General features: G+C 38.9%; 2 protein-coding genes across 3 annotated transcripts in view; both read right to left on the reverse strand.

Moving 5' to 3' along the window:
• Positions 1-1,027: 1,027 nt before the first annotated feature.
• On the reverse strand, positions 1,028-11,884 carry r3hdm4 (R3H domain containing 4). The gene is made up of 8 exons (XM_086046263.1): positions 11,644-11,884; positions 9,519-9,676; positions 7,230-7,354; positions 6,470-6,587; positions 5,588-5,673; positions 4,685-4,770; positions 2,135-2,190; positions 1,028-1,792 (listed from the first exon to the last, which is right to left on the reverse strand). The coding sequence occupies exons 1-8, from the start codon at positions 11,682-11,684 to the stop codon at positions 1,689-1,691; spliced, it is 774 nt and encodes a 257-aa protein (XP_085902389.1). The 5' UTR covers positions 11,685-11,884; the 3' UTR covers positions 1,028-1,688.
• Positions 11,885-13,924: 2,040 nt separating this feature from the next.
• Positions 13,925-20,797, reverse strand: part of abca7 (ATP-binding cassette, sub-family A (ABC1), member 7) — a 30,795-nt gene continuing 23,922 nt past the window's right edge. Inside the window, exons 39-49 of one of the 2 annotated variants that reach the window (XM_086046262.1) lie at positions 20,653-20,776; positions 20,297-20,468; positions 20,025-20,151; positions 19,812-19,874; positions 19,553-19,659; positions 19,317-19,458; positions 19,037-19,171; positions 17,973-18,076; positions 17,716-17,808; positions 16,296-16,542; positions 13,925-14,852 (exon numbers count right to left, since the gene is read on the reverse strand). In XM_086046262.1, the coding sequence (XP_085902388.1) occupies positions 14,490-14,852; positions 16,296-16,542; positions 17,716-17,808; positions 17,973-18,076; positions 19,037-19,171; positions 19,317-19,458; positions 19,553-19,659; positions 19,812-19,874; positions 20,025-20,151; positions 20,297-20,468; positions 20,653-20,776 (1,677 nt within the window). In that variant the 3' untranslated portion in view covers positions 13,925-14,489. Of the gene's footprint in view, positions 14,853-16,295; positions 16,543-17,715; positions 17,809-17,972; positions 18,077-19,036; positions 19,172-19,316; positions 19,459-19,552; positions 19,660-19,811; positions 19,875-20,008; positions 20,152-20,296; positions 20,469-20,652; positions 20,777-20,797 lie in introns of those variants that run through there. The other variant, XR_015088864.1, reaches the window with a different exon arrangement.

A 20,797-nucleotide genomic window follows, 5' to 3' on the forward strand; every position in this document is an offset into this window, starting at 1 on the left:
ACACAAATACTGCCTCGCTATACGGACAACAAACTATGCTTTACTACTTTTCTAAAGTCAGAGACATTTTGATGCAGCCCAACAGAAACATTAATAACAATGCATGTGATAAATGAAACAATTTTGAAAACTGCTTATGTTGAACACAATTTTCTCCAACTAAAAAAGAAAACCCTATAGTTTCCCATGTATGTAAGTAACCATTGGGTGTATTGTTGCACAGATATACACTTTTTTTTAACTAGTTGGGCCACCCAAGGTACAGACATTTACTTGATTACGTACAACAAAAGTGCAACATCTCAATGATCAATATTCATGCATTAACTACAGTACTTTAATCCTACAGGCTAGTTGTCGTTCAAGTGCTTTTATGTTACACCCCCACTCAACAGTACTTTTTTTTTTTTTTTTCCATTTTGTGTTATCAGTATTATAACATCAGGTCACTGTTCACATTTAAAAATGGTTTTCTGTGTAAGATTTATAACATATAATTAATTGTTCATGATCAAGCATGACAAGATCATAAAACTATTGTACAAATAATTCCCAAGTAAATGCAAAAAAAAAAGGAGATATGACTATGAAATCATGGCTGTAGATAACCACAATGTATCGAAATAGGTAACTTTTGAATTTTCTCATGTATTTCGCTACACAAGATGATATGTCATTGACAATTAGAATATAATTTCTATACTGCCAAGTTAAAACGGAAGTCAACGCAAACCTATTTTTTTCAAGGATATGTTTTATGCAAGCCCACTAGTTGAAACAGGGCATTCTGATAAATATTGCGTTTGTGGAATAAGTGTTATTCCACTCGTTTTTAGCCATCTCTGGGGGCGGCCATTTTGTCTTCTGTCGACTGAAAATGACATCACAACTGCTCACAACGACCAATCACGGCTCAGATTCAGAGAACAGGTCAGCTGTGATTGGTCGTTGTGAGCAGTTGTGATGTCATTTTCAGTCGACAGAAGACAAAATGGCCACCCCCAGAGATGGCTAAAAGCAAGTGCATTTTGCTACTTAATTTATATTCCACAAGCGCAAAATTAATCAAAATGCCGTGTTTCAACTAGTGGGCCTGCTGGTAACATATTCTTGAAAAAAATATGCTTGGGTTGACTTCCGCTTCAAATAACACACATATCATTAAGCCTTGACCAAAAACAAAAAAAAAACAGTAATGTGTCAAATATGAAGCAGGAAATTGAAAAAGTACTGTTATGAACACAACAAATGTGAACATGCTCCAAAGAAAAATGTGATCTGATTTCGGCGTCTCAAGAAAATGTTGGGTTGGCAACAGATGAACTCTAGTTTTGCAGAAGGGCAAAATATTAACATCACTAATAACTTCCCTTGTAGTCACAGGAGGTGCATTGTACTTAATTACAGCAGTACATGTTTGATAACTTTGCATCAGAAGCGTGTCCAAACTGCTTTGTATCATGTTAATTCATGAAGTGGAAGGTTTTGTTTATTCAAAGATATTCCCAAGTTATTCAACAGGCCAGTCAGTCCTAAATTTTCTTTCTAACCAGGCTCTGCCTTGCAGATGGTACCGTTGTACACACATTTTTCTGACCTGGGTCAGCCTCGCCGAGGGTATTGTTGCGCACACATTTCGCAGGGCTCCTGCTTCCTTTAAGGCCAGGCTGGTGAGTGTGGGCCTCTTCTCAGCACCTTTGGTCCAAATAGGCCGATAGCAGAAGTGCGGGAGGCAGGAAATCCTCCTGTTTGTTCACCACTTCAGTCTGACGAGACCCATTCAAGTCACTGCCTGAGAGAGCAACAAATGGACAAACCAGGAAAAACGTTTGAGGGTTAATTGATCTTGTCCATATGGAGTATTATCTTTCATCTATTTTTTTATGTAGCATGGTTATACTGTGAAAATGGCTGCCTTTTGCAGTGTTACATCATGGTGTTCTATTGTAGATGAGTAGTGTCTATTTGGAATAATGGCCAAAAAGTTCCATAAATTTAGACCAGGGGTTTGAAAAAATGATTTATCTTAGTCCCGTTTTTTTTTATATCACAAAAATCTGGCATTTGAAATGGGGCGTGTAGAGTAGACCTTTTATATCCATTGTATGTGGAAAGATCATGTAGCCACACTCACTTGAAGAGACGAGGTCCATGTATTGGCAAACAGCATGGAGCAGCAGCCTTTCAAAGCTGAGCAACAAACAAGAAAATCCACATCAAGGTGAATCACTTGTACAAGCAAGCGAGCAACCACAATCTGATGTGATTTGAGCAGCACATGTTCTTGGAATGTTGTTGGTTTGCTACAGTACAGTATCAGTAGACAAAAAAACAATACTGGTACCGGTAAGTGTATTTTATCGTATGAGGGATCCATGGTATTTAAAATAACAACTGCATCCAATACCTGAGCAACAATTTTTTTCCCAGGAAAGGACACTGAGCGCAAATGTACAACATTGTTGGCACCCTTCTGTTATATCATTTTAGAACCCAGCACTTCAATGCAGAAAATTAAAAACACTATTTTCAATGGATCCTCACAGTCACCCTTTGAATCGTCATCACTAGTTTACACCCCCTTGTGGTGCACCTATTAAGTTAACCATGTTTATTATTGCGCTTTTAATTGGCAGAAACGTACAACTATACTGCGCTACTGAGAAATGTTTCAACTTTCTAACACTCATCCTAACCATTTCATGACACAATCACATATCCATGTATAATTCAATAATGTTCTATTCATCTTGGCGAGTTGTTGACAGTCCGCTCTTGTGCCATCTTGCAATATACACTTAATATTTTTATTTTAGTATCATCTTTATTCACACCCGGCGCTTCTGAGAAGTGACCAATCAGAACACATCCTCCAGTCGAATGATTTGTAAATGGTGCCCTGCTAACTTGTCATCAGTCAGAGTACGTTTGCAAGTGGCCATATTTGCCTCGTCCGATTTCATGAAGTAAACTGAAGGCAGATTAAATTATGTTACACGAACACCCTTTTTTTAACTGACTAGGCATGGCCATCGTCACCATTAGTGCAGCTGCCGCCACTCAAAATACCTGCTGGTTCTTCAGCCATTTCTGAAGTTATGTCATATAAAAAGACATAATCTTAGTTTTTCAGCACTTTAGCATGTGTGATGTTACTGACTGGTGTGTAAGAAGTGCAGTCCACATGCTTACATATCATATTTCCTGAAACATGAAAATTTGGATTATGCTGAAGTGGTAAAACCACAGATTTGGAGGCATTATTGATGTAATCTGCGCTTTAGTTTTTTTTATTTCTAACTGATTTACAGTATAGTATATTATATTTTTACACCACACTTGTGTGGCAGAATTATGTTTTTACGGTGAACACTTAGACAGCATGTTATTTTTTATGTTTGTACCTTGAACCCTTATACATTAACTTTAATATTAATTAATGTTTCATGTCATGTCATCTTCCAAACCGCTTATCCTATACAGGGTCGCGGGGAGTTGCTGGAGCCTATCCCAGCCGTCAATGGGCGAAGGCAGACTACACCCCGAACTGGTCGCCAGCCAGTCGCAGGGCACACATAGACACTGTCACTGAGCGGGAATCGATCCCACGCTGCCCGCACACAACTCAGGCGTGTGTACCACTACACTATCAGCGGACATTAATTAATGTTTCATTTCCCTTTATCCTAATACCATATAATGTACAATAGATGTTATATTGTCTACTGTAATAAATAAAAATAAGAATGAAGTAATTGCTTGTTTGTTAAAAATAAAAAACCTAGAATGAAAAAAAAAATCATTGTATCGGTATATTAAAATGAAAAAAAAAAAAAAATGAAAAAAAACATATATACTTTATATTCCCAAATTGTTCAGCTCTAGTTACTGACACCTCGCTTGGAGAAGCAGCAGGGTTTTGGAATCATCAAGTTCACTAATACAGGATTTTCCCAAAAAATGTGACATTTACAGAATCCAATACTGGTACATCTTTATTTTGATTGCGCCTTCACAACATTGTCGAATAATGCTGCCAATTCTCTCCGGAAACAGATCAAATTTTAGATAGATATGTAAAAAGATATGTAAAAACTGACTCAGTTTACAAACTTAAAGTGGGAGTCAACCCAAACTTATTTTTTTCAAGAATATGTTCCATGCAGGACAACTAGTTGAAACAAGGCAATATGACTAATATGAAATATGAGTTAAGCAGCAAAATCCACCCATCTTTAGCCATCTCAGGGGGCGGCCATTTTGTCATTTCTGTCAACTGAAAATGACATCACAGACCCTCACGGCTCAGATAACAACCAATCATGGCTCACCGGTTTTCTGAAGATGAGCCATGATTGGTCGTTATCTGAGCCCTGAGCAACCGTGATGTCATTTTCAGTTGACAGAAGTGACAAAATGGCCGCCCCTAGAGATGGATAAAAACGGGTGGATTTTGTTGCTTAATTCATATTCCACAAACAATAATGATCAGAATGCTGTGTTTCAACTAGTGGGCCTGCATAGAACATATTCTTTAAAAAATATGTTTGGGTTGACTTCCGCTTTAAGTTCAAGTTTAATGTTTTACTTTGACTTATTTTCACGGTGAAGAATGTTGTTCACTCGCAATAAAAATAATCTTTTTGTATTAGACACATAAAAAGCATATAAATAGATAGGATACCTGCTGGAGAGGTTGGTTGTGTAAACTGAATGAGGTTGAGTGAGGAAGAAACTCAGAAGGTTTTCTTCAAGTACTTCCAGCTTTCCCTGTGAGGAGAATGTATACAACAGAGGGAGATGATAGGAGAAGCAACAAACTGTTTTGGTTCTTGTTAAAATACTCAACGACTTGTGCTACTTCTCAAAACAATAGGCTCTATGTTGATTATTGACTCCCTTGAAACCACGTTTACAAGTACTGTATGTAATTTTGAGCTTGGTCTCATTGCTTCTACAGCTTTACTCTGACTTGTTGCTGTGTACAGACAGCGTAGGACTGGGGAATATGGCTGAAAGGTGTATCATGATATAAGTATTTAATATTGGTCAATATTGATAATAATTTAATTTTCTGTCTTCTTTTTACTATTCAAAATAAGGACCAGGCTCAAAATGGCTGAATTAGGGAAATTTTATTTTAATACCCTTTAATAAGAGGTCAGCACAACAATGAAAAGTCAAATAAATTGGTCAATATAAAGATTAAATAAATGCCTTTTTAATGACTGAAAATGTTTCACAATATAAGTATTGCATATCACTTAATAATCATAATTACCGTACTCTGACCTATTTAAAATAAGAAACACAACTTGAAAGATACAATTAAAAACAATTCAATTCATAAAAGACCAAATTAAACAAAGCTATTATGAGGGAAAATACCATTCAAAATATCTAGTAAAACTAAATTTCAACCATTCTTCATTTCGTGGTTTCTTCCTTGCATTTGCATGTATGCAAATGTTGGCCATTTTGAGGAATTGGAGCTTTACTCATTTTTTAAACAGACTGCTATTGTCCTGAACATAACTGTAAGAGCAAAAATGGATACCGGTACATGTTTTTCAAAGAGCACACTTACCACAGGGATTTGTTTTCGTCTCAAAGTTGTTCGCAGTCTCCGGTCGATTCTCTGGAAACATTCCTGAGCTGTGAAGGCAGGATTTACTGTGCAAAGACAAACAACTTGTGTTTAAAACACAGCCACAACAATTAATCAATTAGTGAGGAACTCTTTGACATAAACCTTACATAAAACCTTTTCTTTAACTTGATAATGACAAACTTTCAGGTTTCATCCACCAAAGTCAGTTTTCAAGCACTTTCATGTTTAGTTGAATCTATAAATACTCATCACTGTTGCTCTTTTACACATAGTGGAAGAGGAAATATAAGTATATTAATAAAGTCCCCTCACATGATTAAAAGTATAGTACACATAAATCCAAATTACATAACCATTCTCCCTCCCAGTGAGGGTGCCTGATCGGTCGGACTCACGGAATTGGAGGGATTAGTGAAGGAAGCCTATGTTCAAATATTGCAATTGTATTTTTTGAGCATCAGATATATTGTTAACATTTTGCCAGCTGTGGTAGCCTATATTATACAGTACGTAAATGCCATGTTCAAACATTTCTGCTCTAAGAAAAGCGTACACTGACAATCTGCAATTCAGAGAAGAATGGACTGAAAAATCAGCATTTATTCTCCCTCCAACCAGCTCAAAACCAAATGTGCTTAATACGGCCGAAGACTAAAACTGTGATGAAGATTTCAAATTTGGCATTATGAGACAAAGCATAAGAATGTTGAAGAGACATTCCCTTATAAATAAAGAGCTAAGTACAACTAAAATAATTGCACAGAAATCGACATATCAACCAAGCAAGCAATTCTTGTCATATCTATGACACAACAACAAGAAACTCCAGCACCAAAAGAAACCTTGAACGTGAATTACCATTTCTCTGGTCTTTAAGTAGACAACTGGCAAGTTTCTTCTTGGCCACCTCGTGCTCGAGCAGAGACAAAAGTCTCTCTTGTTCTTCTCCAGAGCAATTCATGAAGTCACTCCATGGCTGCGAGAAGAAGTGAGTTTACAAATTTGACATGAACTGATCTGATACAGTAGCAGGATGATTAAAACATCCAAACATTGAAAAAAAAAACAAAAAACAGACACAATTCAACAGGTTAGTAAAGTGGAAATGAAAAGGAAACAGAACACAATTCAGTGGCTACTGATAGACACATTTATTCGGATTAAATGCCTGATCGGAATAAAACTACTACATGTATACACCTCAATATTCTGACCCGATCAAGCCCATTCCGATCAAGATTTTATTCAGAACGAGAGCGGTAGGTTATGTCGATTGTTAATCCGATTGGCGCGCTTGAAAACACTTATTCCGACATTTTGAAACAAACTGTCTTTACTGCGCATGTCTGTGAAGTCATTATAGTCGTCTTCTACTACTACTACTACTTCCGGTATATTTATGTCAAAATATTTTGTTCCGCTCTAAAGTGTGATGCATGAACACGCAAGTCCTAAGCGGATCAATATTTTTGTGTCCATGAAAGCAGTGCATCTGATCAAAATTTTAATCCAAACTCTGGTCGGATTAAACAAATGTTGTCCATGTAAACATCTGTCTGAGAAGAAACTCCGATCCTGACAGTTCAATGATGTAATGAGCAAATGTATGTTTACCAACCACGATGTAGTCATCATTGGTCCAGGCCTCCGTGAAGATAGACGGGATTGCCGGAGTACTGCAAACTTCCAGTTCATCTTTGGGACACTCGTCGTCCCTCTCAAGAAGATTGGCAAGATAACGTGCTGTTTTTTGAGATGGACAGATTTGAAATGGAGAGAATAATTACAGAATGTTCCCAAACAATAAAACTTCAATTTAAGGTATCGAAGTCAGGCATTGACATTTATCCATAAAATGGATAAACACTATGGGCCCTAGGCTTTTTATACAATGTAATGTGCTCCATCTTTCGAGCTCCAGTTAGGAGGCGAGCAGCAGCATTTTGGACGAACTGGAGTCGTTTGAGAGTGGACTGGCTGACTCCAAAATAAAGTACATTACAGTAATCTAGCCGAGATGGAACAAAAGCATGGATGACTGCTTCTAAGTGCTGATGAGAAAGAAGGGGCTTTACCTTAGCCAGCTTTCTAAGATGAAAGAATCTGGACCTTACAACAGCGCTGATTGGCTGGTCCAATTTAAGATCACTGTCCATTTTGAAACCCAAGTTTGAGACTGTTGGCTTTAGATATGGTGCCAGGGGGCCCAGGGCAACAGGGTGGGATGTAGAAGAGACACTGGACCGAACAGCCTAACTTCTGTTTTCTTTTCATTGAAATTTAAGAAATTTAATGACATCCAGGCTTTGATGTCCTCTAGGCAGAACAAAAGTGGTCTTAAGGAGAAGGCGTCTTTTTTGCTCAGCGGGACATAGATTTGACAGTCATCCGCATAACAGTGGAAGGAAATTCTGTATTTTCTAAGAATGGAACCCAGGAGCAGCAAATACAATGAGAACAGCAAATGTTCCAAAATAGAACCCTGTGGAACACCATACGATCGAGGGGCACAGCGAGACTTAGAAGAACCGAGGCTAACAGAAAAAGTCCTGCCAGCCAAATGGGATCTAAACCACTCTAGAGCGCTTCCACAAATGCCCACTTGGTGTTGCAAGCGAGTCAAAAGAATACTGTGGTCTACCATATCAAATGCTGCAGTCAAATCCAATAAAAGAAGACATACATAGTAAACATTTTAAGTGAATAATTTTTGAAGTAGAATTTTTTTTCCCTAGATTTTAGCGCAGTGTTAATGTTAAAACTGTGCAATCATAACGCTAAAATATGTAACAATAATATTTAATGTAATTTTTTTTAGTAATAAGACTTCTGTCCCGTTTTTGATGAAGACTTACGGTAGGCCTACTAAGCTACTATATATTTAGGTTGATCATTATGGTGTTAATTGGAGAGCAAATTACTTTTTGAGGTCAGAGTTGACGCAAAAAATTACAGCACTCAAATTGAGGAAACAAATGATGCAATTCTAATTTACAGTTTTTCAGTTGCCAGATCAGAACTGAAATATCAAAAGTACTTGTTCAGTCTCGACTTGATTTTATCACTTGTGCACATCAAAAAAGCAGTTTCTCGTTTATTTGAAAAGCTGCAAATGCTTTGGCAAATGTAATTAATGGGTCTCTGTTGAATTGTCTCACACCCCACAAAAAATTTCATTAGTTCAGCACATAAGGCTTTAGATAAATGTAGATAAATGGCTGAAGAAGTCATCATGATATCTCAAGCATATATTAGACTTTTGCCTCAGGTGAATCTTTCTTTCTCTAATGAAGGGAAATGTGTGAAGCATTAAATCAACCATTGAAGAACCAATTTTCTGAAATAACTCATTGCAAGAAGATATTTGTTGTGATGTGTGTGATGAGAATTTGTGGCCCATACGCCAGAAATGTCAGGTGGAGGAAGTCTGCACTGTAATTCCTACAACAGCGTATTTATAGTTTTTCTGAGGAGATGTTCACATTGCTGTCAACAAATTGCCAGATAAACAGTAAAAGCGTAAATGTAAATCTTGTCCAGTCTCGTGCAATCAATCTTCCACATACACAGAAGTGTCTTACAATTTATAATAATTGTCATGAAAACGCAATTTACAATAGAACATCCCACCAGAGTAAAGTGTGATATTGACAACATGACTAAGCAGTTTGACTGTTTTATCCGTACATAATTTCACAAAGACTTGCCATTCTGATAGCACTGACATGTTCAATGGTCTTTACTTTTGAGAGATGAATTAAGGATTTTGAAAAATAGGGTACATTGTCTACTATTACTTTACTAAGGAGATTTTAAGAACTGTTTCTTGAGGTTTTCACTCTACTAAGTGCAAGTCTAGTTGGATTAGACTTTGGAGCATCACTCGTGTTATCAATTAGGAGCTTACTGTTTTCCTGTCGGCGCAGACTCTTCTTGCCTTTGGCTCGTGGCGTGAGGTCAGAGTTGCGGATGGCTTGGTTGATATAGAACTGCTTCTTTTTGCTGGGACACGTTCGCTTGGCTGGAGAGTTGGGCAGAGAGGTGCATTTACGCTCCTCAATCAGGCTGCAAACACAATAAATCCACCATCTTTTAGACCGGAGAGAAAAAAAAACTCATTCTGAGTTTATGACATTTACATGTGCTGCTACACACTAATTTGGGGTTTTCATTACTTCCACAGTCAACAATGATAAATGGAAGGGATAGTTAAAATATTTCTTGTTTCATGTTTTTGATTTAAGTTAAACTTTTTTTTAAATACAGCACATTTTTCAGATACTGTTGGTTTTTGGAATGCTCTGTTAATAATTAAGTCGAGTTAAAGGTGAGTTGAGTTTCACCTGGACCAGCCAAGCCATGTAGTATGATGATTGTTTTTGTTAAATTCTTGAATATTAAAAATGGTTATTTATTGAGAACTGTCCATCCATCCATCCATTATCTGTACCGCTTCTCCTCACAAGGGTCGCGGGGCGTGCTGGAGCCTATCCCAGCTGTCTTTGGGCAGTAGGCGGGGGACACCCTGAACTGGTTGCCAGCCAATCGCAGGGCACACAGAGACAAACATCCGCACTCACAATCACACCTAGGGGCAATTTAGAGTATCCTATCAACTTACCATGCATGTTTTTGGAATGTGGGAGGAAACCGGAGTGCCCGGAGAAAACCCACGCAGGCACGGGGAGAACATGCAAACTCCACACAGGGAGGCCGGAGCCTGGATCGAACCCGCGACCTCTGAACTGTGAGGCGGACATGCTAACCAGTCGACCACCGTGCCGCCTTTATTGAGAACTGTATTTACAAATATGTTTTGACTAAAGGGGCATATTTACAACAGGAAGGACTTATTTTCTTATTATCTGTGGGGGGGAAAAAAGCCCATGGCGGCCTGGCTCAGTGGTAGAGTGGTTGTCTCCCAGCCCAGAGGTTGTGGGTTAGTGAAGTGTCCTCGAGCAAAATGCTGAACCCCCAGTTGCTGATGTTGTGCCATCAGTAGGTGAATGTTGACTCAATGTGAAGTGCTATGAGTTGTGGAGAAGCACTGCATAAGAGAAAGCCCAAGATCATTATTTCTGTGGAAGTTGACGGAAATTAATGTTGAGGGAAAAAACGTTTCAAAGGTTGTTTGTTATCAGTAAAGCAAAAAAATGGAAACATAAATACCAAATGTAAGCAAAAGGAGCAAGACTTTAAATGAACTAATTTCATTTTGCTTTTTCTTAAGGTGCGGGGTGATTAAAATCAGATTTTAACAAAATCCAAGATTTTATCTTAACCATCTAGTTTTACTTCTAAATTATTGGTAAGTCATTAAAATGATATAGACTCACTATCTAATCATTACCAATGCAAGAGCTGTATCAATAGTTCTTATACGAAAATAAAAGGGCTCAGTTTTGATTGTCAGATAACTATAATGTTACATATGTGTTCATTTTGTAGTGTAGCGCTGCATGCACTGTATCTAACTGAGCCCCAGCTAATTTTGGTCACCTTATTTAGTAACACGAGGGGCTTCTGTGTCGATGTCAACCAAAACTGGGCTTTACTGTGATTTTAAGTGCAGATCATTATCATCTTTGTCATATTATCATTATTATCAGATCATGCATTGGATAATATTTGCTTGTGCAGGGGTACCCAATGAAGTGTCCATGCAGCGAATGTAGGTCAGTAGTACTGCAGTGCCTGATGCAATGTTTACCCTTTGAGCTTAAACTAGGCAGCAGAATGTTTCAGTTAACATGCAAAAATAAATACATAACTTTTTTTAAGGGATGTAATAACACGTAAATCTCAACGTAATGCATTTTTCTCAGTTTAACGCTACATGCAACATACTCATGTGCTAACATGGGAAATCAAGCGGCACCAAATTATAAACAAAAATTGTGACGGTTCTATTTATCAGACAGAATACGCGAAATATCCTCCTACTCTGTAAATTCGCAAACGGGGATAAACATGTCCATTTTAATGGCCATTACTAGAGAGGCTCATGATCGAGACGCGTCATTTTCACTCACATATAATCCTGCTCTTCATTGTGTTTTGTCAAAACGACCATTTTAGTGCGAAGATCTTATTGCAGGTATTCTACCAAAGCTAGCCAAATAAATGTGACTAAATTATGTGTTCAAAAGAAATGTTAAACAGTGGCTAGAAGTTAGAAATTGTACCAAGGCTAAAATGTTAGCAGGAGCTAAAGTAGCTTGGACGGAAGCCACGTCAACAAAAATAGCAGGCCCGTCCCGCCCCTACAGAGATCGGAAAACAATGAAGTTGTTCACTTCCCATGAGATTTTTAACTTTTAATTATGTTCGCCCGATTTGATCACAATTTAGAGATAATAATTTAGTCAATAACTAAGGACTTATCTATATTAAATGTTATATATTTAATTACATTAGTAGTTATTTAACGTTTTTTTAAACCATCTATCCATTCATTTTGTGCAACACTCCATTTTCTTATTCATTTATTAATCTATTTCCTTGTCTTTTTTTTCATAATATTGCAGTGAATTGAAAAGCGAAATTAGCATGATTATAGCTAAATGATTTCAAAATTGCAGCTCTGAATAGGTTTGCATTGCAGTTATAGTTTAATTCAGAGGGCCATCATGACTGAAGACCAACAGAACAGATGAACCGTGATTGGTCGTTACCTGAATCCTTAGGCACTGTCATGTCATTTTCAGTTGACAGTGGTGGAGAAGCACTGCAGCTCAATCTTCCACTTTAAGAAACGTAAAGTCGAAGCACATGATTAGCTTTAGCAGGCTACAATCATATCTGGTCGAGGCCTTGAGTAAGACAAGTAAAGAAAAGAAAAAAACTCGACTACACTGCTTACAACACTTTGCTGATTGTGAGACATGTTTCGCAGCGCCACTGCTCAATTTCCCACTTTCAGATTGTTACCACAGCATTGACCTGTGTGACCTCATCTGTGCATTCCCTTCAAACAGGAGTAGTGTTTCGCAACCTTTACTGAGCCACGGGGCATATTTTACATTGGAAAAGGGCACACCTCAAAACAAAAATGTAACAGTAAGTATACATACTGTAATAATTAGGATCTTGTCTAAATGTTCTCACACATTTACTTCATGTGAAATTTGGGCCTGTTTGAACACAAAGCTGATATAATTGCAGGTGTAATAGGGTGAAATCCGGCATTGCCCGTAAGGTTCCCCTATTACGCAAAAATCATGTAAGGGCCTGTCTGAATTTTGCTAACGACCATCTGGACGATCCAGAGGAGGATTGGGAGAATTTGATGTGGTCAGATGAGACCAAAATTTAATTTTTTGGTTCAAAACCACTCGCCATGTTTGGAGGAAGAAGAATGCAGAGCTGCATCCCAAGAACACCATACCTACTGTGAAGCATAGACATCATGCTTCGGGATGCTTTTCTGCAAAAGGGACAGGAAGACTGGTTCATATCAATGGCAGGATGAATGGGGCCATGTAACATTTTGGGTAAAAAAGCTCTTTCCCTCAGTCAGAGATGAAACGTGGCTGGGTCTTCCAGCATGATAACGATCCAAAGCATACAGCCAGGAAAACAAAGGGGTGGCTCTGTAAAAAGCAAATCAAGGTTCTGGATTGGCCTAGCCTGTCTACAGACCTCAACCCAATCGAAAACCCGTGGAGGGAGTTGAAACTCTGTGTAGCCAAGTGACAGCCCTCAAACATCACAGCTCTAGGGATGTGCAAAGAAGTGGGCCAAAATACCAACTAAAGTGTGTGTAGACCTGGTCAAGAACTACATGAACCGTTTGACCTGCATTGCTTCACCCCGACCGTCCCCTTCTAGTGTCTTATTTGAATGACACTAGAAAGACACTAGTGTCTTATTTGAATGACACTAGAAAGACACTAGTAGGGGAGGCTTTAAAAATGATACAATGTGATTTCTTGGCTTTTTTTTTATATTCCGTCTCTCATGCCTGATGTGTACCTATGATGAAAATTACAAACCTCTTTATCTCTTTAACTCATTCACTGCCAAAGACAAATTTGTCTTTTCGCAGTCTAGACATACAATGCCAGGAATTTATTTATATATTTTTTCAATTTTTTTTCAAACATTAGGGTAAAAGAGGGTCTGAAAATGTCCGGCAGTGAATGAGTTAAATGGGTGAAATTGCACATTTTTAAGTTGCCCAATACTTGTTGGCTCCACTGTATAAAACACACAAAAGCCTTCAACTTGTAATATACTGTACTAGGGCTGGAACTAACAAGTTATTTTGATAATTAATCTGTCGATTATTTTGTCAACTAATCGATGAATCAGTTAAAGTTTCCATTCCTTTATTAAAAATACAGGACATCATTTCAAATTCACAAAACAGTACACAAATTGAATTATTATTTCTTTGGTACATGTTAGATAATCCAAATCATTTTTAAGTGCATAATAATTGCAAACAGGAACACATCTTTTGGTTATTAACTCTATTTTGTAATGTAATAAAACTACAACGAGGCGACTTGGCTCAGGTGGTAGAGTAGTCGTCTCCCAACCCAAAGGTTGTGAGTTAGATTCTCAACCCCTGTGACTATGAGAGTCCTTGAACAAGATACTAAACTCTAATTTGCTTGCAGTGGACATGGCAGCATCCTACAACTGGTGTGTGAATATGAGGCTTTCTAAAGCCCTTTCTAAACCTGAGTTAGGTTACATAAAAGAGCGTGTGGAAAAAGCACAGGAAGCATCATGTGAAAGTAACATTTTAAGAGTCCCTTTTCACCGTACCAACTTGCTGTGTCAACAGGCTGGTAATAGATTAACAACCAGAAAGAAGCCATGTTCTAAGTGAACATAAACAGCATGCTTGTAGTTTGTCCTTACTATCTTGTCATAGGTGTGTCTCCTGTGTGCTGGTGCCAGCTAAAAAGAGAGAGGAATGATCTTTGCTGCCCCTGTTAGACCTAACAGGTTGATGCATCTCTTCCTCAGTGGCACCATTTTTACCACCGAAGCTGCTGTGCCTGCTTTTTCTAGATTTCTTCTCTGGCTGAGATTTGGATGTTTTCGGTTTTCTCATGCTTCTTTTGCCACTAGCCAAGGTCCTTTGCTGCAGTGAGATTGGTGTCTCATGTGGGACGCCTGCAGAGGTCATCTGAATTTGTTGGGTGGTCAGGTTGGTCTGTACATTTTTTACGTTCACGTTTGTCGGGTGGTCTTCATCAGTCTGCTCCTTAGCAAAGTTGACAAAGACCTAGGCAATGGAGAATTTGTTTATTGTGGTTCATTTACATTTCAAAGGATGGGTTCAAAAAGCACGTGCAATGTGTATCATCATACGATACATATTGCCATACATGTCGCCATGTGTGTACATGTGTATGCCCTTCAAGGCAATACGTAAGCCGATTATCTTACATTACTTTTCATACATTTTTATGAAAGCAGTATTATGTATACCCAAAAGATATTTTTATTCTGCTGGATGGCAAACATGTTTTCTTCTTCTACTGTTAGTAGCGCTTACGGTTTATGAACTCTCCGGAAATGTGTGCGCACAAGGAGAGAGACGTGTGGTGAAACTTTATGAATGAGCACTATTGATTTTGATGCCTCCGTATCCATACATGTTTTGTAAAGAGGTCCACAATGATATGATTCCCGTATTAATTTGCAAAATTAAGCACAATACTTGGGGAAAACATTAAATGGATAGTGGCCTAACGTTTCCTAAAAAAAAAGCAGAATACGGGGTATGGGAGGTGGGGTAATTCAGAGGAAACACTCGCTGAAAATGCTTGCTAGAATAATGCTTTGCCCACAAGGTTTTGTACGAATGAAAACTGTGACATTGAAGCCCTGCCGAGCTGCTGCTTACTGATGTTATGTTTAATGAAGAGAAAGGGGGACTGTTCTGTGTAGGAAAAGTTACCTTTCCGAACAGATTGCCCAATTCAGTATTCATATACTTACTTGAAGTTTACTAGTCAGTAATAATTTTGCAAAGTAATCAACATTACAAACTTTAAACATATATATTTACTTTTATAGTAACACTCCCCTGTGAAAAAGTCATGCTACCAAGGTATCAGCTATGGCTAACGTAGGCTTGTCTATAAACTAAAGCTAGCTTAGTGTTGCTGGAGCTGCTATTTTATTGAAGCTGGATATACGCAATTCCCTAATCGCATGCCATTCTGAATGGCCATGACTAAGATTCACATTCGTAAACATCATTGACTGCAGCTTCGGACAGAGACTTGAAGGCGAGGCGAGGCGCGGATTAGGGAGCTGAGGCTACATTCAAATCTTGCTAATTAACACTGCAAACTCTCCCATATCATTGTTGTTAAATGCCGGGGTGCTAAACTGCACTGCATCAGACTGCGTCTGTTGGGGAAAGGGTCAACAAAATATTAGGAATGTCTCAGCTCTGACAATTAAAACAGATAACAATGGCATAATTATTGACATTTGCAATAGGTTATTTTGGGGAAATATTGAATGAAGTACCAATGGCTCTAGTAATGATCAACATGATCAGTATATTTATAAAATCTTGACCTTTTTTTTTTAATACATTTGTTTGCTCCTACTGGTAGGTGAACTTTGAATCCTAATCAACTAACCAACGTGTGTCGTGCCTCGCAAAAATCCCAAAGCAAAGAATGTTCATTGTTTGCTTGAGTCTTCTCACCTGATCCAGGGTGGTCTGTGAAACGGAGAAATCACTGATGCCCAGCTCCTCATATTTGGACAGCACGTCAAACACTTGAGCCAGACGGCAGGCATGTGCTGGAAGCTGGTACTGCTGCACATTCTGGTGCTGCTCCTTCAACTCGATCATGGGAAAGATCTTCATGATATAGTTGCTGACAGAACCTCTGCCGGGACTGGAATCACTGTCTGCCAGACGCAGGATGATGGTATAGCCATCACCAAATCTGTTTCAATAACAAAATCAAGTTATTTGTAGTCTTTTCCACAGCAACTTTCCATGAATTCTCATCTACATTTATTGAAACATGCTAGGTTTGCTAGGCGCTTGCCCAACACAAAGAAATGATCCTACATCCTAATTATTCTCATGTGCAGAACTGTATTGGGCTTGTTCACAATAGGCCAGTGAGATTAAAAATGTGGCTCCCTCTAGTGGTGCGGAAAGGAGTCACTGAATTTGGAATTTTTTTTCTGTGTGAGTGGGATGAGACAGGAGTGAAAGCCCACTCCCGTGTCACCCTCTATGGCAGAGGGGTTATTTTTGAAGGTTGTACTTGGTGTAAAAAATTTGAGAACCACTGCAATAAGCAATCTGTATGCTCAAGCAGAGCTGGGCATGGCCTAAACGTCACCGAGTTCTCGTCTGCACATTTAAACGACCCATAGGGTACCAGGCCCTCCCTCGTCGGCGACAACCAATCGTTGTCGAGAACGTAATCTTCACGTCACATGCAGTGATTATAGGAGTGATTCCCAATCAATCATTAGTGTGCTGTGAGATCACCAGGTGTGCTGTGGGAAATTATCCAATGTCAATAAATTGGATGAAAAAGCAGTTACGTTTATGTTAATGTATCCATGCCAACCACGAATAGCAACAGGCAGAACTATCCAATGTTCTTCCAGTAGATGACAGAAGTTAAATAATCAGTGTATCCACTTTTTCTCAATCGTTTTGCTAAGTAGTGTGCCATGAAACCTTTGCCAATGTGAAATATGTGCCTTGACTCAATAAAGGTTGGGAAATGCTGAATTATAATGCCATCCTTCTACATAATGGAAATAACAGCAGCAACTCAAAATGTGCCACCACAGAGCTGGGCATAAAATCTTCCTTATGTCTTAATACAGGGATGGCATCAGTCATAAGGGTTTCTTAATTGAAACCTGAAGAAGCACACAGTCCGACAGACAAATGTATCAAAATCTTTTTGTTCTCTGACTTAAGCTCAACTAGAAGCATCATCATGTGACCATGTCAAATGCCTCAAACTGATCTGGGGTGACCCAAACTGGTGACGCAGTTCGAAAGGGAAGCGTCTGGCCATGTGGGAATTTCAGCGAATGACATTATTTAGCTGTATTGATTTCCTTCCACACAATTCCTTTTTAGTTACCTGTTCTTCAAGTGCTGCACAGAGCCAAGACACTGGAAACGGCCGTTGACCATGATGGCCATTCTGGTGCAGAGAGCCTCACATTCCTCCATACTGATCATACAAGCATAACAGAAAAACCATCACCTTTCTACTCTACTCCGAAAAGAGTTTTATTTTACGTACATGAAACCTTTATGTCAAACAGATTGACTGCTTGATCAGTGCTGGTGACGTTTTTTGAGTTAATGTTGGCTAGGTGAATGTCCGCCCTCTACCTGTGGGAGGTCAGAACAACAGCTTTTCCCTCTCTGGTGAAGCAGAGGATGCAGTTCCACATGAACCTTTTGGCCTTTGGGTCCATGCCAGTTGTGGGCTCATCCTGAGAGCAAAGATGAAAATATGAAAATTAATGTTTTGAGCATGCAGAAAATACCAAACAACTCTTCAGCACTCCCCTAAAATAGCTTCCTTGTCATTTAATATTATTTAATCACAGAAATATTTAAAATAGTAGTAATTATGCCCTGAAATTCTCCACATACATGCAACCCTGTTACTAAAACCATTTCAGCCATCTACATGGAGAAAAAAAAAATTGAGCTACATGACTCAACATATATTTTCCCGTGTTTTCAGCCATAATGGGAGTGTGTCAAAGTTAATACCAAAGTTTTATTAATTAATTTGATCATATATGTATGTTTTAACTAATTAACATAGCAGCTAAGACAGCTAACATGAGCAAAAGTGTGACATTAGCATTGATTTGCAACCCTTTTAATTGCAATCATGTTGATGTAATTACTTTAATACTCAAATGAAATCCAACATAATGATTGACAAAAAAATCTTTTAAAAAGTGTACCATTGATGGTTGAGCTGGACAAATCCAATTATATAACCTGTGCTTTAAAAAAAAAAGAAGGCTGTTTATTCAAAATATGTCGGTGTCTAAATTATTTGAAATGACCGTTATGCAGAGGTGGGTAGTAACGTGCTACTCCGTCAAGTAACATTTTAGATAAATTGTACTTACGGTGTAGTTTTAAGGTACCCGGTAATATTATTTTTACTATTACTTGAGTATTCATGCTAAGAAGAAATTGCCCAGTGGGCAACAACATTCAACATCAATATGACATCAAAATCATTCAATTGATGAGCCCTAGATCAATATGACATCAACTGAATGATTTTGATGTCATATAGATGTTGAATTGACATCAGATGCCCACTTGATGATACCCTCCATCATTATGTTCAATAACATCTGTTGTGGTGCGTTCACACACTCTTATCTCAGGCTCCGAGTTTCTCAATAAGTTGCCATGATCCTCACCAGAAATATAACAGACGGCGCACCAATGAGAGCGATAGCAGTGGAGAGCTTCCTCTTGTTGCCTCCGCTGTAGCTTCCAGCCTCTTGCTTGGCATACTGGCTCAGTCCCATTTTCTTCACACCCCACTTAGCCACCTAAATGACAACACAGAATGTGCAATTATTGAGTGGCCTTGTAATGGTTTCGGTGAATAACCGCTTTGGCTTCACACGTATTTATCTTTCCATGTTGTTCTCTTGTTCTCTTCTTATACCATGGGTGAATTGTTGTTAAGGGTACCTTGGTGACAGACTCCTCAGGCACCCCTCGTAGACGTGCATAAAGCTCCAGATGTTCAATGCCAGTCAATAGTTCGAAGATGGCGTCAAACTGTGGGCAGTATCCCATCAGCTGGTGAACCCGGTCCGGCTCTCTCAGGACACTATGAAATAGCAGTAATGTATTTGTGTCGTGTGATGTGCACTTGTTTGGATGTGAGTGGCGTTAAAAAGGAGCATGCTGGAGAAATTGTGAACCTGTGGCGGTTGAGGAAAGCCTCTCCGAAGCTGATAGACGTGTCTCCCGTCAGCATGCGAAATGTAGACGTTTTCCCTGCGCCATTGACACCGAGCAGGCCGAAACACTGGAAGACAAATGGTACAGTACATAAATAAGACTTTCAGATGTAGTTAAACGAATCAAAACTGGGCCTATCCAAACGCTTCCATTAAGAGTTAATTTTCTTATACAAGAGGTCTTAATGTTGTGGAGAAAAATGCTTATCATAGCCCTCACCTCGCCACGAGGAATCCCCAGGCAGAGCTGGCTGACTGCCGGCTTCTTGCCACCATTGTAAATCTGAAAGATGCACAACAATTTGATTTAATGCACTAAAATCTAAAACGTGTAGAGACCTGTGCTGTACATGTGTAACTCCACTTGTCCACTTTACTGTAGAATAATTTAGAGTCATGCTTCTTAAAATCATTGACAAGATAAAATATGCACTTTGGTCAAGTCAATCATGGTGAGGATGTCAGAATCAGCTCTGCCACTTTTGACCCGCTGTCTTTCCCTGGCCACATCCTCATCTTCTGAGTCAAGAGGAAGGATCCCAGGCAGAAACGACCTTGGCCTGAACACAAAAAAACAACAGTTTAGTTAGTATCTTGACAATGAAGACAGATGTGCAAAAGCGACTTGAGTAGAAATTGAACGCAATGTTTGCATTAACATCAGTCAACACAGCACAGACAACTGTCTTTGAAAACTCAGCATACCTGACGCACGGCAGACCAAGACAGGATTTTCGGATACTCCTTTGACCAATGAAGAACTTGTACTGCAGCATTAAGGTGAAAATAAAGAAGATAGCACCTTGTATTGCCATTGCAAATACGTTTCTCCCAACAAAGTCCCACTGCAAAGGGTGGTCCAAGGTCAGCTTCATGCCTAAAGAAGGAACAACCACTTAATCATGAAGGTTCTGGGACTACTTTATGAGCATCAGCCACAGCTGAACAGAATGCTCACGCAGTGCTGTACACAAACATTTAAGACACACGCACAATTTCTGCATTGTATGGCATTTGGAGAAAGTTCCCAGTTCGGTATTTGAATTCAAAGATCACCATACCCAGCCTCTGAGCGACATCAGCCATGGCCTGGGTCTTAGCCAGGTCCATGAGTCCTCGTCCCAAGCAGTAATGAGGGAAAATGAGTAACAACTGTTTCAGGACCCTGTTCACCTCCAATAATGTCTGTAAGGGCACAAAATCCAG

This window comes from Filicampus tigris, chromosome 12 (assembly GCF_054856515.1).
Source record: "Filicampus tigris isolate MCC_2025a chromosome 12, RoL_Ftig_1.0, whole genome shotgun sequence".
Classification (NCBI taxonomy): Eukaryota; Metazoa; Chordata; class Actinopteri; order Syngnathiformes; family Syngnathidae; genus Filicampus; species Filicampus tigris.